General features: G+C 45.1%; 2 protein-coding genes across 6 annotated transcripts in view; both read left to right on the forward strand.

Annotated features, from left to right (window-relative positions):
- The window catches only part of LOC121543886 (phospholipid-transporting ATPase ID), a 40,049-nt gene extending 26,385 nt beyond the window's left edge, over positions 1 to 13,664 (forward strand). Inside the window, exons 18-28 of the mRNA XM_041854021.2 lie at positions 1,998 to 2,162; positions 2,405 to 2,516; positions 2,716 to 2,821; positions 3,930 to 4,203; positions 4,907 to 5,090; positions 5,946 to 6,169; positions 6,982 to 7,065; positions 7,150 to 7,395; positions 8,222 to 8,491; positions 10,977 to 11,555; positions 11,646 to 13,664. Of these exons, the coding sequence (XP_041709955.2) occupies positions 1,998 to 2,162; positions 2,405 to 2,516; positions 2,716 to 2,821; positions 3,930 to 4,203; positions 4,907 to 5,090; positions 5,946 to 6,169; positions 6,982 to 7,065; positions 7,150 to 7,395; positions 8,222 to 8,491; positions 10,977 to 11,555; positions 11,646 to 11,744 (2,343 nt within the window). The 3' untranslated portion in view covers positions 11,745 to 13,664. The remainder of the gene's footprint in view (positions 1 to 1,997; positions 2,163 to 2,404; positions 2,517 to 2,715; positions 2,822 to 3,929; positions 4,204 to 4,906; positions 5,091 to 5,945; positions 6,170 to 6,981; positions 7,066 to 7,149; positions 7,396 to 8,221; positions 8,492 to 10,976; positions 11,556 to 11,645) is intronic.
- Positions 13,665 to 15,243: 1,579 nt separating this feature from the next.
- On the forward strand, positions 15,244 to 24,624 carry LOC121543211 (interleukin-6 receptor subunit alpha). Of its 5 annotated transcripts, XM_041852941.2 has the most exons (11): positions 15,305 to 15,449; positions 15,561 to 15,672; positions 19,515 to 20,384; positions 20,552 to 20,675; positions 20,961 to 21,139; positions 21,773 to 21,933; positions 22,464 to 22,608; positions 22,975 to 23,015; positions 23,143 to 23,197; positions 23,653 to 23,758; positions 24,140 to 24,624. In XM_041852941.2, exons 2-11 carry the CDS (start codon positions 15,591 to 15,593, stop codon positions 24,405 to 24,407), a joined length of 2,031 nt encoding a protein of 676 aa, XP_041708875.1. In that variant the 5' UTR covers positions 15,305 to 15,449; positions 15,561 to 15,590; the 3' UTR covers positions 24,408 to 24,624. The 5 variants fall into 5 exon arrangements, with proteins under 5 accessions (XP_041708878.1, XP_041708879.1, XP_041708875.1 ...); XM_041852940.2 differs by having other exon boundaries at positions 15,305 to 15,672; XM_041852942.2 differs by having other exon boundaries at positions 15,305 to 15,672; positions 23,146 to 23,197.
- The last annotated feature ends 284 nt before the right edge of the window (positions 24,625 to 24,908 follow it).

Here is a 24,908-nt window from a genome sequence, read left to right on the forward strand (position 1 = left end):
ACACACACACACACACACACACAGAGACACACACATACACACAGAGACACACACACACACACAAATAGAGACACACACACGTGCAGTCATATACAGTGAGGGAAAAAAGTATTTGATCCCCTGCTGATTTTGTACGTTTGCCCACTGACAAAGAAGTGATCAGTCTATAATTTGAATGGTAGGTTTATTTGAACAGAGAGACAGAATAACAACAAAACAATCCAGAAAAACGCATGTCAAAAATGTTATAAATTGATTTGCATTTTAATGAGGGAAATAAGTATTTGACCCCCTCTCAATCAGAAAGATTTATAGCTCCCAGGTGTCTTTTATACAGGTAACGAGCTGAGATTAGGAGCACACTCTTAAAGGGAGTGCTCCTAATCTCAGCTTGTTACCTGTATAAAAGACACCTGTCCACAGAAGCAATCAATCAATCAGATTCCAAACTCTCCACCATGGCCAAGACCAAAGAGCTCTCCAAGGATGTCAGGGACAAGATTGTAGACCTAGGCTGGAATGGGCTACAAGACCATCGCCAAGCAGCTTGGTGAGAAGGTGACAACAGTTGGTGCGATTATTCGCAAATGGAAGAAACACAAAAGAACTGTCAATCTCCCTCGGCCTGGGGCTCCATGCAAGATCTCACCTCGTGGAGTTGCAATGATCATGAGAACGGTGAGGAATCAGCCCAGAACTACACGGGAGGATCTTGTCAATGATCTCAAGGCAGCTGGGACCATAGTCACCAAGAAAACAATTGGTAACACTACGCCGTGAAGGACTGAAATCCTGCAACGCCCGCAAGGTCCCCCTGCTCAAGAAAGCACATATACAGGGCCGTCTGAAGTTTACCAATGAACATCTGAATGATTCAGAGGAGAACTGGGTGAAAGTGTTGTTGTCAGATGAGACCAAAATGGAGCTCTTTGGCATCAACTCAACTCGCCGTGTTTGGAGGAGGAGGAATGCTGCCTATGACCCCAGGAACACCATCCCCACCGTCAAACATGGAGGTGGAAACATTATGCTTTGGGGGTGTTTTTCTGCTAAGGGGACAGGACAACTTCACCGCATCAAAGGGACGATGGACAGGGCCATGTACCGTAAAATCTTGGGTGAGAACCTCCTTCCCTCAGCCAGGGCATTGAAAATGGGTCGTGGATGGGTATTCCAGCATGACAATGACCCAAAACACACGGCCAAGGCAACAAAGGAGTGGCTCAAGAAGAAGCACATTAAGGTCCTGGAGTGGCCTAGCCAGTCTCCAGACCTTAATCCCATAGAAAATCTGTGGAGGGAGCTGAAAGTTCGAGTTGCCAAACGTCAGCCTCGAAACCTTAATGACTTGGAGAAGATCTGCAAAGAGGAGTGGAACAAAATCCCTCCTGAGATGTGTGCAAACCTGGTGGCCAACTACAAGAAACGTCTGACCTCTGTGATTGCCAACAAGGGTTTTGCCACCAAGTACTAAATCATGTTTTGCAGAGGGGTCAAATACTTATTTCCCTCATTAAAATGCAAATCAATTTATAACATTTTTGACATGTGTTTTTCTGGATTTTTTTGTTGATATTCTGTCTCTCACTGTTCAAATAAACCTACCATTAAAATTATAGACTGATCATGCCTTTGTCAGTGGGGTCAAATACTTATTTCCCTCATTAAAATGCAAATCAATTTATAACATTTTTGACATGCATTTTTCTGGATTTTTTTGTTGTTATTCTGTCTCTCACTGTTCAAATAAACCTACCATTAAAATTATAGACTGATCATGTCTTTGTCAGTGGGCAAACGTACAAAATCAGCAGGGGATCAAATACTTTTTTCCCTCACTGTACACAATATCGATCAGAGTTCCTAGTCAGCCTATCACAGCTCTCTTTTATACAAGTAGCACCACTGCCCTCTGGTGGTTAAATGTTTTCCTGCACACTACACTAGCCTACAGTAGATGAATGTTTTTCAATTCTTAAATTCCCTTGTGTGTGTAGGAGTATGCTGGGGATGGTCTGAGGACCCTGGCCCTGGCCTACAGAGACCTGTCAGAGGAGCAGTGGGAGGAGTGGTCAGAGAGACACCGCCAAGCAGACAGATCTACAGACTGTAGAGAGGACAGACTGGCTGACACATACGAACACATAGAACAGGACATGATGGTACCACGCTGTGTGTGTTTGTATGTGTGTGTGTGTTTGTGTTTGTCTGTGTGTGTGTGGGGGTGGTGTCTGCATGTGTGAGTGTGTGTGTGCACGGTGGGGTGGGGGGGGGTTCAGCGTGTGTGTGTGTGTGCGTGAGCATGTGTGTCCTCTCTGTAACATCACTGGCACCTAAATAAATTCCTATCAACTTCTGTAATTGGCAATAAAGTTATATTTTACTCTGCTCTATTCTACTCTAGCTCCTGGGTGCCACAGCCATAGAGGATAAGCTACAGGAGGGAGTTCCAGAGACCATCGCTATCCTCTCTCTCGCTAACATCAAGATCTGGGTCCTCACGGGAGACAAACAGGGTGAGACACACACAAACACACAGACACACACTGGAGGGTTTTATGGAAAATAGAGCTGGCTATTTCAAACTAGAAAAAACTAAACCTTTCCTTTCCCTTTTCACTCCTCTCTCTCTCTCTCTCTCTCTCTCTCTCTCTCTCTCTCTCTCTCTCTGTCTCTCTCTCTTTCTATCTCTCTCTCTATCTCACTCTCACTCAGAGACAGCAGTTAATATAGGTTACTCCTGTAAGATGCTGACTGGTGATATGACTGAGGTGTTCATCATCAGTGGACAGACAGTGCTGAGTGTTAGAGAGGAACTCAGGTTCTCTAACTATCTCTCTATTCCTCCCTCTATCCATCTATCTCTCTATTCCTACCTCTATCCATCTATCTCTCTATTCCTCCCTCTATCCATCTATCTCTCTATTCCTCCCTCTATCCATCTATCTCTCTATTCCTCCCTCTATCCATCTATCTCTCTATTCCTCCCTCTATCCATATATCTCTCTATTCCTCCCTCTATCCATCTATCTCTCTATTCCTCCCTCTATCTATCTATCTCTCTATTCCTCCCTCTATCTCTCTATTCCTCCCTCTATCCATCTATCCTCTATTCCTCCCTCTATCCATCTATCTCTCTATTCCTCCCTCTATCCATCTATCTCTCTATTCCTCCCTCTATCCATCTATCTCTCTATTCCTCCCTCTATCCATCTATCTCTCTATTCCTCCCTCTATCCATCTATCTCTCTATTCCTCCCTCTATCCATCTATCTCTCTATTCCTCCCTCTATCCATCTATCCTCTATTCCTCCCTCTATCCATCTATCTCTCTATTCCTCCCTCTATCCATCTATCTCTCTATTCCTCCCTCTATCTATCTATCTCTCTATTCCTCCCTCTATCCATCTATCTCTCTATTCCTCCCTCTATCCATCTATCCTCTATTCCTCCCTCTATCTATCTATCTCTCTATTCCTCCCTCTATCCATCTATCTCTCTATTCCTCCCTCTATCCATCTATCCTCTATTCCTCCCTCTATCCATCTATCCTCTATTCCTCCCTCTATCCATCTATCTCTCTATTCCTCCCTCTATCCATCTATCTCTCTATTCCTCCCTCTATCCATCTATCCTCTATTCCTCCCTCTATCCATCTATCTCTCTATTCCTCCCTCTATCCATCTATCTCTCTATTCCTCCCTCTATCCATCTATCCTCTATTCCTCCCTCTATCCATCTATCCTCTATTCCTCCCTCTATCCATCTATCCTCTATTCCTCCCTCTATCCATCTATCTCTCTATTCCTCCCTCTATCCATATATCTCTCTATTCCTCCCTCATCCATCTTTTAATCAACCATTCACACTCATCTCTCTTTCCTTTCCTGTCATTTCTCCTCGTTATTATTTCTTCTCTTTCTCTCCAGGAGAGCGAGGGAGAGGATGATAGAGTTTGCCCGTACAAGAGAGGGAGGAAAGGAGGAGAGGATGGAGGGATGGGGCGAAGCCTGTTCTCTGGGGAATGGCTTTTGGGGAGGAGGGGGGGACGGGGGAGTGGGGGGGAGAGAGTGGCCCTCCGTGGGGGAGAAACAGCAGCCGTGTCCCCCTCCCCCTGGCCCTCCTCCCCCTCGACCCCCCTCCTCCACCACGCTAGACTCCATATCTGGAGAGTTCGCCCTCGTCATCAACGGACATAGCCTGGTGAGACAACACACACACTGACACCAATGATATATGTAAACCCTGGATTGCTGTTATTATGTAATGGCCAATGAGAGGCTTTGAAGCCACTGGTCGGCCATATTGGCACTCCCCAGAAGGAGCAGTCCTCCATTGGAATTAATGAAATTCTACAGTATTTCAATTAAATGGACAAAATTAAAGTTGTACATTATTTCGAGGATAAAATTACATGTAAGTATTTAAGTATTTTTGTTGTTGTAGTGGGGACAGTAAAATTATACTTTAAGTAAAATGTTTTATATATATATTTTAAATGTTTAGCTCAGATAATATAATTTAAAAGTATGCATTAAGGTGTCTGTAATATAATAAACATGGCAAAAACAAATGTAGACATTAGTAAATGCATTTCTATAGCTTCCAAAATATTTTTTACACTGGTGAGGGAGTGCCAAGATGGAGACGCGGTGGCTTCAAAACAACTGCCTTAGTAATCTAGTGGATATATAAATAATTGACTCAAACACAAGGTATACAAACACTTCTACACTACCTGTGCAATATAAAAAATGTCAACATGAAAAGTTATCTTTCTTTCTTTCTTTCTTTCTTTCTTTCTTTCTTTCTTTCTTTCTTTCTTTCTTTCTTTCTTTCTTTCTTTTTTCTTTCTTTCTTTCTCTCTCTCTCCCCCTCCCTCTCCTTCTCTCTCTGCCTGTGTCAGGCCCATGCGTTGGAGGCTGATATGGAGGGGGAGTTTGTGTCGACAGCGTGTGCCTGTAGAGCAGTGATCTGCTGCAGGGTGACTCCCCTACAGAAAGCCCTGGTGGTGGAGCTCATCAAGAAACACAAGAAGGCTGTCACACTGGCCATAGGAGACGGGGCTAACGATGTTAGCATGATCAAGAGTAAGTTAGAGGGATGGAGGAGAGGATGGAGGAGGAGGGATGGAGGAAGGGAGATGAGAGGAGAGGATGTCAGAGGATGGATGGAGGAAGGGAGATGAGAGGAGAGGAGAGGATGTCAGATGATGGATGGAGGAAGGGAGATGAGAGGAGAGGATGTCAGATGATGGATGGAGGAAGGGAGATGAGAGGAGAGGAGAGGATGTCAGATGATGGATGGAGGAAGGGAGAGTGACAGAGGTGCTTGGCAGAGATGATGACAGAGAGGTAGAGATGGGAAGAATTGAGTGGGAGAGAGAGAAGGGGAACGAGGAGATATATTGAAGTAAAAGTGCTCTGGCAGCACAGTCTATTTGGAAGTTAATGGAAAGTCCCCAGAATCCCCACTTTATCTGTTTATGTGTAGTTCTCTCTCCCTAGGTCCTCTTTTCTCACGCCTCACCATGTCTTTCACAATTGTGTGTATGTATGTGTGCCTGCATGCATGCACGTGTGTACGTGTGTGTGTGTGTGTGTGTGTGTGTATGAAAAGCAGAAGAGAGGAGGCCTCTGAGGAAAGAGAGGTCCTTGTGGTTTCACATCCTGTTTTCTGGGCTCGACACCATGTCCTTGGAGACATTACTCAACCTGTGAGCGATTACTCAACTTGTTGACTGGTTACCAAACCTGAATCTGAGGACAGAGCATAGCAGGCTTCTGTGCCAGCCCAGCACTAACACACCTGATGATTACACTTTTCAATTGTCTACAGTTGCTCCCTGTCCTTGGCTCGTCTCCTATATCCTATATTAACTGTTTCTCGCTCTCCCCCCCTCTCCCCCCCTCTCTCGCTCTCTCTCAACCCCCTCCCCCTCCCAGCGGCTCATATAGGAGTGGGTATCAGTGGTCAGGAGGGCATCCAGGCAGTGCTGGCGTCTGACTACTCCTTCTCCCAGTTCCGCTTCCTCCAGCGCCTGCTGCTGGTCCATGGGCGCTGGTCCTACCTCCGCATGTGTCGCTTCCTCTGCTACTTCTTCTACAAGAACTTTGCCTTCACCATGGTGCACTTCTGGTTTGGCTTCTTCTGTGGCTTCTCTGCCCAGGTGAGAGGTCAGGGGTGAGGGATCAGGAACAGTGGTTTAGAGGTGAGGGGTAAGGGTTTTATAGGTTGGGTTGAGATAAATAACTTTGCCTTCACTGTCGAAAGACCGCGTTAGGAACTATAAGGATTGAACTGAAGACTCATGGGGCATGATGTTAGATTGGGGCTTAAATGGGGTGAGGTTATCTCCCGAGTGGTGCAGCGGTCTAAGGCACTGCAGTACTTGAGGCGTCACTACAGATCTGGGTTCGATCCCGGGGCCGCGACCGGGAGACCCATGAGGCGACGCACAATTGGCCCAGCGTCGTCCGGGTTAGGGGAGGGTTTGGCCGGCCGGGATGTCCTTGTCCCATCGCGCTCTAGCGACTCCTGTGGCGTGCTGGGCGCATGCACGCTGACACGGTCGCCAGTTGTACGGTGTTTCCTCCGACACATTGGTGCGGCTGGCTTCGGGGTTAAGCGAGCAGTGTGTCAAGAAGCAGTGCGGCTTGGCAGGGTCGTGTTTCGGAGGACGCATGGCTCTCGACCTTCGCCTCTCCCGAGACCGTACAGGAGTTGGAGCGATGGGACAAGACTGTAACTACCAATTGGATATCACGAGAGGTTGTCGTTCTTACTGTGTCTCTCTCTCCCTTCCTCCCACTCTCTCTCTCTCTCTCCCTCTCCCTCTCCCTCTCCCTCTCCCTCTCTCTCTCTCTCCCTCTCCCTCTCTCCCTCTCCCTCTCTCTCTCTCTCTCGCTCTCTCTCTCTCCCTCTCCCTCTCCCTCTCTCCCTCTCCCTCTCCCTCTCTCTCTCTCGCTCTCTCTCTTCCAGACGGTATATGATCAGTACTTCATCACTCTCTATAACATCGTCTACACCTCTCTCCCTGTGCTGGCCATGGGAATATTTGACCAGGTGAGTCTCCCACGCACACACACTCTGTACCCTTTGACCCCTGACCCTTGACCCCTGGTTGTTCCTCTTTCCCCCTGTCTGTAGGACGTCCCAGAGCAGCGTAGTCTGGAGTATCCTAAGCTGTATGAGCCAGGTCAGCTCAACCTGCTGTTCAACAAGAGAGAGTTCTTCATCTGTATAACCCAGGGTATCTACACTAGTGTTGTGTTGTTCTTCGTACCCTATGCCATCCTGTCCCACGGCACCCAGGGCACCGGGGAACCCCTCGCCGACTACCAGACCTTTGCTGTTACCACGGCCACCGCCCTCGTCATTGTCGTCAGTGTGCAGGTGAGCGGGGGGGAAGGACTGTAGTATTCACTTCCTGTAGGCAACATGTGTGTTTGAAGGTTTATTACATATGATAAACCGGGTAGTTTGGGTCCTGGATGAAACAGCATTTCAGCCGTGTGTATATCAGACAATATACCACGGGTATTACGCTAAAGTACTTGTTTACTTTTCTATTTACATTGGTAACCAGTTTATAATAGCAATAAGGCACCTCTGGAGTTTGTGGTATATGGCCAATATACAACGGCTAAGGGCTGTTCTTACGCACGACACAACTCAGAGTACAACCTGGATACAGCCGTTAGTCGTGGTATATTGGCCATATACCACAAACCCCTGAGGTGCCTTATTGCTATTATAAACTGGTTACCAACGTAATTAGAACAGTAAACAAGTACTTTAGCGTAATACCTGTGGTATATTGTCTGATATACACGCGGCTGTTTAAAATGTTCGGTTATACCCATGGTATACGGTCTGATATACCACGGCTTTCAGCCAATCAGCATTCAGGGCTCGAACCACCCGATTATAAACTGGGTTGTTCGAGCCCTGAATGCTGTTTGGCTGAAAGCCGTGGTATATCAGACCGTATACCATGGGTATGACAAAACATGTATTTTTACTCTTCTAATTACTCTGCGTTGTATACAGCCCATATACAATACCACATCCCCTCAAGCCTTATTGCTTAAATCTCTCTCTACCTCTGCTTGTGTTTCTGTGTGTGTGTGTGTGTGTGTGTGTGTGTGTGTGTGTGTGTGTGTGTGTGTGTGTGTGTGTGTGTGTGTGTGTGTGTGTGTGTGTGTGTGTGTGTGTGTAGATTGCTCTTGACACAGGCTACTGGACGGCCATCAACCATTTCTTTGTGTGGGGCTCTGTGGGCTCCTTCTTCACCATCATGTTGGCCATGCACAGCCAGACTCTGTTCAGCATCTTCCCCAACCAGTTCCACTTCATAGGCAGTGCCCAGAGCACACTGGTCCAGCCGCTGGTGTGGCTGACCATCGCCTTGGCCACAGTGATCTGCATCGTTCCAGTTCTGGCCTTCCGCTTCCTCAAACTGGACCTGAAACCACAGCTCTCTGACACGGTGACAACACTAAGCTTCTGGTCACACTCACACAGCTCTCTGACACGGTGACAACACTAAGCTTCTGGTCACACTCACACAGCTCTCTGACACGGTGACAACACTAAGCTTCTGGTCACACTCACACATTTCACACACACTGTACATTCCTCCTCCCTCCTTGATCCAACACATCCTAATCACTGATCCTAATCACTAACCACTGATCCTAATCACTAACCACTGATCCTAATCACTAACCACTGATCCTAATCACTAACCACTGATCCTAATCACTAACCACTGATCCAACACATTGGATAGGTGAAAACAGGAGATGAACTCCATATAGGCCGTCATTGTAAATAAGAATTTGTTCTTAATTGACCTGCCTGGTAAAATAAATATTAAATTAAATTAAATTCAGTCGTGAAATCAGTGGAAGGGATGAAGAAAGGATGCTGGCTCATGACCACTTCTTTATGATACACTGTTCCTATCTCAAAGTCTTTCAGGGCTCATCTACATCAGTCTGACTTTCAGTCTGACCTTCAATATGTTCTTCAATCTGAACTTCAGTCTGTACTTCAGTCTGACCTTCAGTATGACCTTCAGTACAACCTTCAGTATGACCTTCAATCTGACTTTCACCCTGACCTTCAATCTGACTTTCAACCTGACCTTCAGTCTGACCTTCAGTCTATTTTCAGTCTGACCTTCAGTCTGACTTTCAATCTGACCTTCAGTATGATCTTCAATCTGACTTTCAATCTGACCTTCAGTCTGATCTTCAATCTGACCTTCAGTCTGTTCTTCAGTCTGATCTTCAATCTGACCTTCAATATGTTATTCAGTCTGACCTTCAGCCTGACCTTCAGCCTGACCTTCAAGCTGACCTTCAGTCTGAGCTTCAATCTGACCTTCAGTCTGAACTTCAGTCTGTCCATCAGTTTGTCCATCAGTCTGATCTTCAGTCTGTCTATCAGTCTGTCCATCAGTCTGTCAGCCATGCCTCCTGTCTTCTCTCTATACTATTGTGATTCTGTCTGTTTGTCTCTTCATTGCTGTGACTGAAATCAGACCAATGTCCCCTAACTCTACCAATGATTAACTGTTTGTGCGTATGCCACCGCTCTCTGTATCCCGTAACATCTCTTCTATGTAAATATTGACTCAGAACGAGTCTGTGTCTAACCTACAGATATTAATATACCTTAATACCCTCTAGAACAGCTGTCCCTATCACCTTATAATACGTCATTATTACTAGGGTTTAATGTTCTCCTGAAACATTCTACACGTTTTCCTTCCCGAGAAAATTGCAACCATCCCGGTAATATCCCGGTATTCCTGTTCAAACCGGAAATGCTATTTAAAAGCATATAACACCAGCTAAATAAATCTAACATGATTATACCACTGTAAATTGAGAAATACAGACAATAATCAAATGGTTTCTTGTTGTATTTGTCACAATTTACTCAACTCAAAGTTCTGTCAAAGTCACCACACAATGTGTTGATGTAGCCTAAATGTAGGGCTACAATATGATGAGGTTATTAGCCTACAGCCTAGTGAAAATTGGGTTTGTTTTAGCTTACCCATACCTTTGACTGAAAGATGTCAGCCATCTTGTTGGCCCTTTTCCCTCCCCTTGCACCTGGCTATCAGGGGGATTTCGGAAGGTTGTGGCTGTTTTTACTTTATGATAACCTGCTTATTGTGGTGACTGTCACAGGGAACATATCCGATTCTCCGCTGAACAGACAAGCAAATAGGCCTAGTAGTGGATATTCAGCACCATGGAGAACAGCACAGAGGTTGATCAAATCCCTACCAATCAGACTAGTCCAGCCCATGAACTCGCTTTTGTTATTGTGACATCATGGAACAATGTTGCAAATGTCTATTTCCTCAAGTGCGTTTGTGGACACAATGTACCAGCCATTTGTTAACAGTGAGTATCGCTGTAGATTTGTGAACGTGAGATGGAGATTGCCTTCAGTAACTGCGTCGACAGGTCGTGTGTAGCCTACACATGATAGTCAGCAATGCAATTTATAGAAGTCATGCATGTAAGTGAAGTTTTCTATTGAGGACTTTATGTTGAGTAGGCCAATAGGCTAAATATGGTAGTCTGCTAGCGTTGTGATGACTGGTCTAATGTAGGTTATGAATGAAGCCAGGGAGTTGATTTGTTCATGCATGCAGCTATTCGCACGTGCATATTTAGTATTTTTGCATTAGTGCGCATACATTTTTTATATTATTGGTCCACAGGACCCATCAATATTTTTATCGTAAAACAGGAAGGAGCTTGGACGGGAAGTCCTGGGATACCGGTCACCGGTATTAAAGGTCACTGGTATTAAACCATAAAGGTCACCGGTATTAAACCCTAAAGGTCACCTTATACTAAGAAATAACACTCCTCTCTGTCCTCGCTACCCTCTCCCTCCCCCTCTACCTCCCTCCTCCCTCCTCATCACCCCTCTCCCCCCTCCAGGTGCGTTACACCCAGCTGGTGCGTCAGAAGACGAGGAAGCCGGCGGGTCGATGCATGGGAGGAGTCAGGGGCGGGGTCGGGGGCGTGCCTGAGGGTCGTCTGGGGGCGAGGGGCGGGTCCAGGAGGTCGGGTTATGCCTTTGCCCACCAGGAGGGCTTTGGGGAGCTCATCACCTCTGGGAAGAACATGAGACTGTCCTCCCTGGCCCTGGCCAACTTCGCCTCCAGACACAGCTCCAGCTGGATAGACACCCTGCGCAAGAAGAAACACTCAAACACACACCCCCCGCAGAGCGCCTCGGGAGAGAGCAGCCCGGCACCTAGCTATGTGTCGGGATCGGCTCCCCCCTTGTCGAATTCATCCTCGCTCCTGGGGGGGTTGCAGGATACGCCCCTGGAGGAGGGAACACACACGCCGCCTGTCATACTCCCACAGCCGGCTTGTGTCCCTTCCACAAACACACCTCCAGCGTTAGCTCCAGCCCAGGTCCCCTCTGCCGACTCTCTCACCCCCACCTCGGTGAGGAGTCCTGGGGGAGACTCGGTTGGTGGCTGGAACCTTAGTCTGGGAGCTGTACAGGTGAGATACTGTCATCTTCTTTAATCTGTTTCTCACACACACACAACCTAACACACACATCAGTAACCGTCTCTTCCACCTGTCCTGTAGGATGCTCTGTTTGGTTGGAGGGGTGCCGCCGCTCGCATCAGCGGAACCAGCAGCCCGGGACCTCCCCCCGTTCCCAAGGAAACTAACCATGCCGTGTGAGACACAGACAGATGGACAGATGATAGAAAGAAGAAGGACAGAAGGACGGACGGACGGCTGTCATATTCCACTGGATTCTCTAGGAATACTTGAAGAATACTGAACTTGGAATATTTGGAATACTGAACATGGAATGTTTGGAATACTGAACTTGGAATGTTTGGAATGGCACACGCCCTGGGTTAGGAAGAGAACCAACTTCTCTGTCTTTCTCAACTAATGAGGCAGACTGAAAGAAGCACTTCTTCATGCAAATGATGTAACCATCTGCTAAAGACCTTGGTCCCACAGGGACCTGGAGAGAAACCAGACTCCATCAGCACCACTGTGGTTCAGACATGACTATACTATGTATAAAATAGATCATATGTCATAACATGATATCAGATGGGTTCAAAACAAAGTATTGAATTGAGTCTTTATGACAGAAGAGAGGTTCATGTGATAATCAAGTGCAGTACAGTATATGATAATCAAAAAGGTTACTGGTGAATTGAGATGAAATAGCAGAATGAGAGGTTTTTATGATCAACTGTTGTCATCTGTTGTTAGACATGGTTCTCCAATAAACCTGTATGTATCCAGCTGTTAACCAATCATATAAAACATCTCTTAAATAGGGCAAGTTACGCTATCTATCTTCACTAAAAATGTATCACACAGTGTAAACCAATGCGGTGTAAACCGATGCAGTAGTGTAGAGATGTCCCTCTAACCTGTGCAGTATTTCTGGATGAGGAATGTCTCTAGAACCTTATCAGTGGTCATGGTCTTTGTATTCATGATTACATATTGCTGTGTCACCATGCCCAAAGACTTAGTCAAACCAAACAGTATTTACCTTTTGGTCTGCACGATCCTACACTCTTATGGGTACATACTAATGTGCATTCTCTAACTGTCTGTCTGTCTGACTGAAATATTCACATACATAGTCCGTCTGTTGTTTTAGGACGATGAGAGAATCAGCCAATAACTTGGCAGGAGACTGAGGGGTTCAGTCAGCCAACCAATGACTGTGAAGAATGCAGGATGCTAGAATGTTGTAGTATATGTCATCATAAGTTCATGGGCAGAGTTTCTGTGTTCACTATAGTTCTCAGTGAGAACACCATTTTAACCTTACAGGACACAGCAAGACTCTCCTCATCATGTTCTTCTTCATCCTCCTCCACTGCACCATATTGGTGACCTGCTGCTGGGCCCACAGACAGAACTACAGTTATATCTCAGACTCTGAACCCCACCATCTCCTCTCTTAAGAGAGGGGAGATGGACTTCTAACAAAAACCTGGACCTCCATGTTGCTTTGGGGCGGACTGACTCTGAGGCGTTGTGAGAGACAATGGACAATAAGGTCTTTATGGCCTCTATGTTACTTTGGGGAGGACTGAGTGTGTGGAAAAAGTGTGCTAATATAGGCTTATACAGTCACACAGTAACCTGTAGTTACCTAGAGACTGAGCTGGTCTAGGAACAGGAGAATGTGTTAATGAATGGAGGCTTGGGAGGGAGGGATCTGGGGATATTATTATTAAGCCTTAATAAATCCAGAGTAATGATGATCAACCCAATTCGTCCCTCTACTAGGCATGTCATCATGTAACGTATTCTTTCTATAGAGCAGGGGGGAACAAATCCAGTCCTCTAGGGCCACTGTAATGATGGTTTCACTGTTGTACTCTACAGCATACAGCTTCTGGTTAGAAAGATATAGGGTGAAACCAGGTGAGACAGCTGTTATACTCTACAGCAGTGGTATTCAAAGTCCGGGTCTCAAGTGAACTGCAGTTGGGTCGCAGCAAAAAAAAAAAAAAAGTATATATATTTTTGGAACAAAACAGTACAGATTATTGTATGGGACAATATAAAAACGTTTTGGAGAAAGATCATTTGAAAAATAAAATGTTATTGAGTAAATGTATTTATTGATTTATTTTCATTTTGATAAGAGATGAAAATGTAATGAATTGAAGGTTATTTGTTGATGTAAAAATCGGAATTTACAGATTTTAAGGTTATGTTATTAGATTTGGTGTGGGGTAGGGTGGCGAGAAATGATTGTGAAAAATATGGGTTCTCCAGAAATTGTGGCGGAAAAAATTGGGTCCCCGCTGAAAAGGATTGAATACCACTGTATACAGCATACAGCCTCTGGTTAGAAAAATCATAGGGTGAAAGCAGCACACTGTGTCTCTGCAGGACCTGTCTCTCCCTGCTGTACAGGGCGCAAACCTCCACCTGTAAGTCAGTGCAACACAATCTCACACTCAATTTGGGCAAATATATCAAGTATTTCAGCAGATTTTGTGCGTTTTTGTGTGGCTTAATTTTTGTGAAAATACACTTTTGTTTTTGGTCTAGTAACTCAAAATATTGTTCCGAAGTTTGACCGCCAAAAATGTATTTTCCTATGAATGAAGTCGCACAAAAATGTGTGTCTTTTCACACGAATTAAGCCACACAAAATGCACAAAAATGCACGAAATCTGCTGAAATACTTTTTGTACATATTTGCACGAATTGAGTGTGAGATTGTGTTGGTCAGTGTTATAAAGTGCTTGAATTGGGCCAGAACACTCTAGTACTGAGTTTCGCACCTCAAATGAATTACTGCTTGAGTTTTGGCTAAAATATTGTGGCATTCTGCCAGTGTCACCTAATTATAAACAGTAGCGGCACCCAAAATAAGTACTGTCACCTATTTCAGTCTGCTTCAAGCACTGGTGTTATAGATAGATACAGGAGGTTGACCTTGGGTTTCAGTGAGAACGTTTAAGTTAAGAAAGTTTCTCAAGTCTTTGTCACTCCAAAGAGGAAGTGTCAGTGTCAACTGAAATATAATTATAACAGTTGACAAAGTATGATTTCATTTGTAGTGTGACTGTAAGGGGAATAATGTTTATAATAAGGGAAACAATCAATCTAATCGACATATATAGCACTTTTTACAGACGTTTGTCTCAATGTTCTTAACCGCAACCCGGGCTTTATCTCCGTAACCAAAAGAGCAAAACAAGGCAGACGTGGCCTTCAGAGAAGCAGATTATTATTACTGACCATCTGTCATTAGGACATGTCAAGATTACAACAAAATATTTGCTCAGACTCTCCCGTAAGCCTAGTGTTTGTTTTGGCACATACTCTTCCCAGCGCGCAGGGTGCGCAAAAGTGCCTCTTACCTTTCGCCCTTCAAACATGGACAGTTTTATCTGGAAAGGAGTTTGACACAGGGACACGACACTATCTGTACTTTCGCAATGTCAGATTTCTGAGAGTCCATGTTGTCTGAGCAGAAGAAACTGAGATTTAGGGCTCTATTCAATCTGTATCGCTGAATCGTTACAGATTGCGGGATAAAAATGTAAAGGTAATTTCCGATTGAGCCGACATGCAGCGTTTACCGTGAATGCACTCTCCGCTAAAGCGGGAACATTACTTTGGGAATGGTCCATTTAGCTGGTGCCTGGGGAGTAATTAGGTCCCTCCCCGTTTCGTCGTTTGCAACGTTTCTGCAACACCGTCGCCGTAATGAATACGCCCCTGGTGATGTCTTCCGCTTCTGTTATTTTATTAAAACACAGAAGTTGGTCTGATCTATTGGAGTTATGTAAATCAACAGCTGCTCATAACGGCAATCCAGACTCAGTCCAGTGGAGAGTTAGCTTGGAGAGCCTGTACGGGAACAGGACCAACTTGTATAAAGTAGGCTTTTTTTTTTTGTCTGCGTTTCAATTGAGTGTTAAATTATGTCTCAAAGGGAGCAGCTTTATAATCTACTCAACTGATACGGTGTGATTGGATTTACCGACACAGAGAGATGACTCGTATTAAAGAAGCGTAAAGATGCCATCGTGGATCAGGCTGACGCTTCTCCTGTCTGCGCTGCCAGTCCACTGCTTTCTGGACGGGACCTGTCCAAGGAGAGGTAGGCTTATTTTATTATTGGATTATATCAATCAAATATTTAATAGATTTTGTTTCATGCTTGTGGGCTAATTCTTTTAATTTCAGTTATTTTTAGGATGTCCACCCACTCTGCCCAGAGCGGGTGAAAACTCGCTTTGGTGATGAAATGTCACTTTCCTTATGTTATAAAATAAATGTTACCAAGGGGCATTTCCATCAAAAAGTCCCAATGAAGTTCATAGGAGCATATCAAATTGGGTGTCAAATGAAAGCTAAGAGTTTATATTTTTTGGGGAAATGAAGGCATAGATGCATTTTTATTTTATTTTCATTCTTAACATTTTGGCATAAGTAAAGGCTTTTATTTCTGGATAAACCGATGGAAAAGGGGTTTTCACTTCACAATAACAGCACTTACAGTTGACCAGGGCAGCTCTAGCAGGGCAGAAATTTGATGAACTGACTTGTTGGAAAGGTGGAATCCTATGACTGTGCCACGTTGAAAGTCACTGAGCTCTTCAGTAAGGCCATTCTACTGATAATGTCTGTCTATGGAGATTGCATGGCTGTGTGCTCAATTTTAAACACCTGTCAGTAATGGGTGTGGCTGAATTAGCTGAATCCACTAATTTGAAAGGGTGTCCACATACTTCTGTATATATTGTGTACAGTGGTGTAAAGTACTTAAGTAAAAATACTTTAAAGTACTACTTAAGAAGGTTTTTTTGGTATCTGTACTTTACTTTACTATTTATATTTTTTGCCAACTTTTACTTTTACTTCACTACATTCCAAAATAAAATAATGTACTTTTTACTCCATACATTTTCCCTGACACCCAAAAGTACTCGTTACATGTTGACAGGAAAATTGTCCAATTCACACACTTATCAAGATAACATCCCTGGTCATCCCTACTGCCTCTGATCTGGTAGATTCACTAAACACAAATGCTTCGTTTGAAAATTATGTCTGAGTAAATTATGTCTGAGTGTTGGAGTGTGCCCCTGGCTATCCGTAAATTTAACAAAACTAAAATACAATTTTGCCATCTGGTTTGCTTAATATAAGGAATTTGAAATTATTTATACTTTTACTTTTACTTTTGATACTTAAGTATATTTAACAATTCCATTTACTTTTGATACTTAAGTATATTTAAAACCAAATAATTTTAGACTTTTACTCAAGTAGTATTTTTCTGGGTGACTTTCACTTTTACTTGAGTCATTTTCTATTAAGGTATCTTTACTTTTACTCAAGTATGACCATTGGGTACTTTTCCCACCACTGATAGTGTATCATTAGCATTATAATCAAAAAGTCGGATTTCGTAACATAAATACAGAACTTTGTTGACAGAGCGGTGCTGCTTTCTCATAGCGACTAATGAGGATTTGACATGTTGTGGTGGTCATCTGCAAAGTTGTTTCCGCGGGTCGCAAAAAGCTAAATTAACATGACATGAACTGAATTAAATGTAAAAGGCTTTGAAAATAAAAAGCTTTTGGTAAGCTCAGTGCTCTGTTGACATTTCACAGAGATAGGATACTAGGGGGTAACTAGCCCCACCTAAGAACAATGTCCTGTACTCCCTGTTCACTCATGACTGCATGGCCAGGCACGACTCCAACACCATCATTAAGTTTGCCGATGACACAACAGTGGTGGCCCTGATCACCGACAACGACGAGACAGCCTATAGGGAGGAGGTCAGAGACCTGGCCGTGTGGTGCCAGGACAACAACCTCTCCCCCAACGTGATCAAGACAAAGGAGATGATTGTGGACTACAGGAAAAATAAGAGGACTGAGCACGCCCCCATTCTCATCGAGGGGCTGTAGTGGAGCAGGTTGAGAGCTTCAAGTTCCTTGGTGTCCATATCACCAACAAACTAACATGGTTCAAGCACACCAAGACAATCGTGAAGAGGGCATGACAAAACCTATCCCCCCTAAGGAGACTGAAAAGATTTTGCATGGGTCCTCATATCCTCTTTAATAACTCTACCTACATGTACATAATACCTAAATTACCTCAACTAACCGGTGCCCCCGCACATTGACTCGGTACCGGTACCCCATGTATATAGCCTCGCTATCTTTATTTTACTGCTGCTCTTTAATTATTTGTTACTTTTATTTCTTATTTTTTTGTAGGTATTCTTTCTTAAAACTGCATTGTTGGTTAAAGGCTTGTAAGTAAGCATTTCACTGTAAGGTCTACACCTGTTGTATTCGGCGCATGTGACAAATCACATTTGATTTGATTTGATTTGACCTCAGACTGGGGCGAAGGTTCACCTTCCAACAGGACAATGACCCTAAGCACACAGCCAAGACAACGCAGGAGTGGCTTCGGGACAAGTCTCTGAATGACCTTGAGTGGCCCAGCCAGAGCCCGGACTTGAACCCGATCTAACATCTCTGGAGAGACTTGAAAATAGCTGTGCATCCAACCTGACAGAGCTCGAGAGGATCTGCAGAGAAGAATGGGAGAAACTCCCCAAATACAAGAAGACTCTCGGTTGTAATCGCTGCCAAAGGTGCTTCAACAAAGGACTGCGTAAAGGGTCTGAATACTTATGTAAATGTCATATTTCCGTTTTTTATTTGAAATTAATTAGCAAATTTGCTTTGTCATTATGGGGTATTGTGTGTAGATTGATGAGGCTGTAATGTAGTAAAATGTGGAAAAAGTGAAGGGGTCTGATTATTTTCAGAATGCACTGTATATCACTTGTAAATGAAAAATATATATATTACATTCTAAACATGAGACTATAAGTACGAAAGTCCAGGGTCCTGGGAACAGTATTGGCATTAGGCCAACATGTTCAAGGCTGGAGCCTATCATGTTTACTCAGACCCATGGGTAAACAAACAAGCCAAAGATCTGTCAAAACCCCTAAATAATGATGTATCTACAGGGTTTCTTTCACATGATCAGCTGGTGTCATCAGTTTGGCTTTTGCCGGTCTTTATAGAGAATATCCAGACTCTAGTGACAGCAGCTTTATAGAGATTGGGTCCAGCGACAGAGAGATTGTTATATTCTTTTTTTATTTTAAGTAAAGAATGTTCATCAGTAAACATTTAGACCGATGTTTTGTAGCTCTGTGACTGAGCTTTACTGGTGGGAGAGGTGGAGGGATAGGAGGAGGAGTGAAAAACAGAATAACAGACAGAGGGTGGAGGGATAGGAGGAGGAGTGAAAAACAGAATAACAGACAGAGGGTGGAGGGATAGGAGGAGGAGTGAAAAACAGAATAACAGACAGAGGGTGGAGGGATAGGAGGAGGAGTGAAAAACAGAATAACAGACAGAGGGTGGAGGGATAGGAGGAGGAGTGAAAAACAGAATAACAGACAGAGGGTGGAGGGATAGGAGGAGGAGTGAAAAACAGAATAACAGACAGAGGGTGGAGGGATAGGAGGAGGAGTGAAAAACAGAATAACAGACAGAGGGTGGAGGGATAGGAGGAGGAGTGAAAAACAGAATAACAGACAGAGGGTGGAGGGATAGGAGGAGGAGTGAAAAACAGAATAACAGACAGGTTGGGAGAGAAAGAGAGTTTGTTAAAGAAGAGACAGGCTGAGAAAAGATAAATACTGAGAGGAGATGGAAGAGAGAGAGACTTAGAGAAAGGGAAAGAGGTAGGAAGAAGGGATGTGTTGAAAGAGGAAGTGAGAGAGGGGTTGGTGAACAGTTATGCAATGTGTTCTCTTAGTTTATCTGTACTGCCCAGTCAACCACAACCTATATCCTCAACGTGTGTGTGTGTATAAGGGAACATGCGTGCCTGCATGCCTGGGTGTGTCCATGTATAGTATTGACACGTTGTCTTTCTCTCTCCCTCCAGACCCCCCTCCCAGGGTGCTGGTGTTGTCCCCAGGCAGCGCTCTGGTCTTGGGCTGCAGTGGGCAGGTGGAGGTGAACGGGCTGGAGGTGACGGTTAACAGGGCCGAACACACCAGCAGCAGCTATACCACCACCACTGGAAATGGAAAATACACCAGTGCCATCACCGGAGTACACACCACCACTGTCAGCACCACAACAGACACCAGCGCTAACGGAACTACAGTCAGTGCTATAAAAGATAGCAGTGATAAGGGAAAATACACTGTTTCTACCGGAAAGGACATCATTGTCCTTACCGTTACAGACACTCCTGATGATACCAGGACAGACAGTATGGAGAAAACCGTCATCAGGAACACTCGTGCAGGAGACCACACTCCTCTTACTGTGAGAGAAGTTAACAATGGGAATGGAAAGAATGTGGAAAATGTAACAGAGGAGGAGTACAAAGGAGGAGGAGATCAGAGGGATACAGGGCTGAGTCTTTACACTGTCAATCAACCAGGACATACAGCTACACAGAAACAGGTTCCTTCTACTGGGGCATCACTCCAGCCAACCAGAGACAGCGGAGTGGGAGGTGCTGACACTGAGCTGCCCTCTGATCGGTGGACTGATGCGATGGATGGTGAGGATGACTATGAGGAAGAGGAGGATGGGGGGAGGAAGGTGAGGGGGCTGAGAGGGAGGTCTCAGTGGAGACTGAACGGGAGGCTGCTGAGAGGAGGAGAGGAAAGAGGAGGAGTGGTGGTGTTGGGGAGGAGAGGCGCCACTCTGACCCTGTCCTCCCTGGCTGTGGGTGACTCTGGGAACTACAGCTGCCACCGCGGGGGAAAACTGGTCTCCTCTCTGAGGGTGAGCGTGGCAGGTGAGTCATACTGATGGCATCACTCTGTCTAACCTCATCACCTCTGGTCATTGAAGCTGACAACCGTACTGTATGTATTCTGTGACGTGTGTATCAGTAGCAGACATTCATGGTCACATAAGAACAACGGACAAACATTATGGATTTTCCCCTGAAATTTCTTTCAGTTCCTCCAGAGAGGCCTAAACTGTCCTGCTATAAGAGGTCACCCAGCAGTAAGATCCGCTGTGATTGGACAGCCAGTCAACCGGTGACTCCTGTCCCTCAGTGCTACCTCCTCCTACGGAAAGGGTGAGAGCACACATCTTATTTTCCTTCTTCCTCCTCTTCCTCATCACCCTCTTCTTCCTCCTCTTCCTCATCACCCTCTTCTCCATCTTCTTCCTCATCACCCTCCTCTTCCTCCTCTTCCTCATCACCCTCTTCTTCCTCCTCTTCCCTCATCACCCTCCTCTTCCTCATCACCCTCTTCTTTCTCATTCATTTGTCTTAAATTACTTACTTTGTCATACAGATGATTCCGACAGAGCAGTGTGGGTGGAACACTAACTCTCTCTCTCGCTCTCTCTCTCTCAGTCTCTCAGGGTCATTCTCTCGTGTCAACTGTTCCTACTCCCCCCTGCTGTCTCGGTGTTGGTGTGTTATAGGTCACCAAGAGAAAGAGAATAGAGAGCCACACCTGGCCTACCTGTGTGTCACCAACAATGCTGGCAACACCACCAGCCCTCTCCTAGACTTCACACCTCTGGACATTGGTGAGTGTGTGTGTGTGAATGTTATAGTAACATTAATGAGTATCAGACCTTTATTTTGAAAGCTGTAGTTTGAGTCAGTCAGCTGTTGTTTTTTAACACAGTACTTCACTGAATAGACCTACCCTTTGAGGGATTACTCATCCCCCAAAATGAGTAATCTCTCTCTCTCTCTCTCTCTCTCTCTCTCTCTCTCTCTCTCTCTCTCTCTCTCTCTCTCTCTCTCTCTCTCTCTCTCTCTCTCTCTCTCTCTCTCTCTCTCTCTCTCTCTCTCTCTCTCTCTCTCGCTCTCTCTCTCTCTCTCGCTCTCTCTCTCTCTCTCTCTCTCTCTCATAGCAGACGCTCAGACTCCTGAACCCCCTCCCTCCCCATTCTCCCTCCATCCCTGTGTGTTTGTGTGTGTGTGTATGTATGTGAGAATAGGTGTGTGTGCATGTTTGTCTTTCTGCACAGTTGCTTTGACTGAAGTATAACAGACCATTCAATGAGACACCTTACTGACATTCTCCTCCTCCTCTCCCACTCTCTCCCTCTCTTTCTCCCCCTATCTCACCTCCTCATCTCTCTCTCTCTCTCTCTCTCTCCCCTCCCTCCCTCCCTCCCTCCCTCCCTCCCTCCCTGTCTCCCTGTCTCCAGTTAAGCCGGACCCCCCCAGCTCAGTGGTGGTGAGGGGTGTGGAGGGGCAGGAGAGGAGACTGAGGGTGGGCTGGGCTGTCCCTCACTCCTGGAAAGAGAGAGACCGCTACCACGAGCTGCTCTATGAGCTCAGATACCACACCATGCCACACGGAACACAGGTGTGTGTGTTCACATGCGTGCGTGTGTTCGTGTGTGCGTCTGTGTGTTTGTGTAATGGCCCATGTTGTTCACCTGGCCTGCTCTGTTCTGGCTCTCTATACAAACAGACATTACTTTTTCTATTTTATAATCTGTGTGTGTGTGTTTTTGGTTTTACTATCCTTGTGGTGACCAGAAGTCCTCACAAGGTTAGTAAAACAATGGCAATTCAAGAAAAAGGCTATTTTAGGCTGAGGGTTTAGCTTTAGGGTTTGGGTTAGAATTAGGGTTAGGGTTAGAATTAGGGTTAGGGGTTGGGGGTTTGGGGTTAAGGTTAGGTTTAGGGTTAGGGGTTAGGGAAAATAGGATGTAGAATGTGAATAATGATATTAAAACAAACGTGTGTGTGTGCATGGGTGTGTGTGTGTGTGTGTGTGTGTGTGTGTGTGTGTGTGCGCGTGTGGGTGTGTGTGCGTGTGTGTGTGCGTGTGGGTGTGTGTGCGTGTGTGTGCGTGTTGGTGTGTGGGTGTGTGTGTTCGTGTATGTGTAGATAAAAGGGATCACCACAGCCTGGTCCTACACTATAACAGATGCGTTGCCAGGAGTACCGTACCTGATCCAACTCAGAGCTAAGGAAGAGTTTGATGGCCACTGGAGTGTATGGAGCACGCCTGTCTACGCCAACACCTGGACAGGTAACACATACACACACACACACAAGATCTGTACGTGCTTAATTCAACTCTTCCATACTATCATCCAGGACCAGGCTAACTAGAACCATCCTGCCCATAGACAAAGGTAGCCATGACAACTCCTTCCTTCCTTTCTGCTATGTTCTCTGGTCTTAACAGATACTTTCTACAGAGCTTTACAACTTACCTGTTAAGCTCCCTTGCCCTTCAACTGATCCTGTTGATGTACCCCAGCCTATCCAAATACACACACACACACACACACACACACACACACAGACTCCTCTAATCTAATGTAAGTATTAGCCAGTTAGCTGTGTGCATGTGAACAGTTGTGTGGTTCATGGTGAATGTCCTTTATTACAGCCCCTGTGCCAACTGCGCTGAGCGATCTTTCTACTGTTATGGTAAGATACACACACACACACACACACACACACACACACACATACACACTCACAGTTGTCCTTTTTGTTTAATCTCTCTGTTTGACTTCATCTTTCTTTCTCACATTGTTTCATTCTGTCCCTCCAGCAGGACTACACAGACTACACAGACTCTGGCTCTGGTATGACAGAAGAGAGAACAGGTCAGTGGGACAGAGAGCTACTGTATGTTGATTGGTTGAAGCTACAGTTTGTGTGTGTGTGTCTGTGTGTGTCTGTGTGTGTTAGAGTTAAGTCTGATATTTCAATGTCAGAAATCCCCCTACCTTACAGAAGGTCATAACAGGAAGCTAATGTCATAACCTCATCAACTGAACGTGCTTCAGGAAACACAGAACCTGGGCCAACTCATCTCAACCCATTCTTTAAGTTTCACACAAATACTGTACACACACACACACACACACACACACACACACACACACACACACACACACACACACACACACAAGTCAGTATAATAGTGTAACAGTTTATTAATATCATGGCCTTTCACCCCCACTCTCTCTCCCCCTCCCTCCCCCTCTCTCTCTACCTCCCTCCCCCCCTCCTTTCTCCTCTCTCTCGCTCACTCCCTCCCTCCCCCTCTCACTCCCAGTCTCTGAGTCTCAGGGTGATGTAGAGGAGGTGTGGCCTCATGTCCTGTGGGTGGTTGTTTCCTGTGTGCTGCTGTCAATCACTCTGCTTTCTGCCTACCTCTACAGGTAAACAACTCCCCTCTGTTCTTCACCCCCACTCTGATCCTCCCATCCTCACTACGCTAATAACTACTATATTCAGTCTGAACAATCCTGGTTGTCTTTATCTATATGTCCAACTATGTTAAACCCTGTCCTGTACATGTCTATGGTTATCATGATTAACCATTAGTTTATTAACTAGCTGTTCATTTTGTCATCTACAGAAACAACAAGCACAACATAAATCTAAATACTTTCCCCTCTCTCTTGCTCCCTTTCTATGCTCCGCCTTTCCTCCCTACTTTCTCCCTCTCTCTTTCCACCCTCTCTCTCTCTCTCTCTCTCTCTCTCTCTCTCCCCCCATCCTCCACCCGCCCTCTCTCTCTCTCTCTCTCTCGCTCTCAGACACAGGGAGAAGTTCATGTCTAAACTGTGGAGGTTGAGACCCATCTCCTCCTCTCCTTCTGGCCCCTCCCCCCCAGTCACAGCCCCGCCTACCCAGGAAGGACATGCCCTCGTGAACTTTGACCACCCAATCTACGGGGAACCTGTCCCACAGGAAGAAGAGAGGAAGGAGGAGGATGAAGAGGAGGAAGAAGAGGAGAAGGAGGAGGAGAAGGAGGAAGTTATTCGCTTTAACAACACAAGCTATTTTCTGGTCCAGAGCAACTGATATGCCTGCTCCTAAAACAAATCTCTTACCCACTACCCCAGGGCCTTACTGCTAGCCCCCTGTTCCCCTAGTCAGGCTGGAGAAGCCTGGACTGTTATTTTACTGTTATTTGGATGTGTGCAGTATTTTGTTCTCATTTTCAGCTGTGTGTCTATAAAAAGTATTGGGTTTTTGTAAATAATTTTGTCAGAATTAAATAAATATTTTTTTATACAAACTTGTGTAAAGACACTATATTTTGAAAATGCTGGTCTGAGTGTATATTCACATTTGTAGTGCAGGAAATGTATTTGTGACCAGCAGGTGATGGTAGTGGTCTATAAATGAGCTCAGCTGTGGTATAATTTGGTTAGTACACAACAACTATGAAACTTATATCGGGGTATACATACAGTACCAGTCCAAAGTTTGGACACATCTACTCATCCAAGGGATTTTCTTTATTTTTACTATTTTCTACATTGTAGAATTATGGTGAAGACATCACAACTATTAAATAAC

The sequence above is a fragment of the Coregonus clupeaformis genome, chromosome 17 (assembly GCF_020615455.1).
Source record: "Coregonus clupeaformis isolate EN_2021a chromosome 17, ASM2061545v1, whole genome shotgun sequence".
NCBI lineage: Eukaryota > Metazoa > Chordata > Actinopteri > Salmoniformes > Salmonidae > Coregonus > Coregonus clupeaformis.

Excerpts from the sequence above, each read along its gene's own strand:
- LOC121543211 (XM_041852940.2), top strand. The coding sequence starts at position 15,591 with ATGCCATCGTGGATCAGGCTGACGCTTCTCCTGTCTGCGCTGCCAGTC. Across the intron at positions 20,385-20,551 it reads TCTGAGGGTGAGCGTGGCAG|TTCCTCCAGAGAGGCCTAAA; the intron begins GTGAGTCATACT and ends AATTTCTTTCAG. Across the intron at positions 20,676-20,960 it reads TACCTCCTCCTACGGAAAGG|TCTCTCAGGGTCATTCTCTC; the intron begins GTGAGAGCACAC and ends TCTCTCTCTCAG.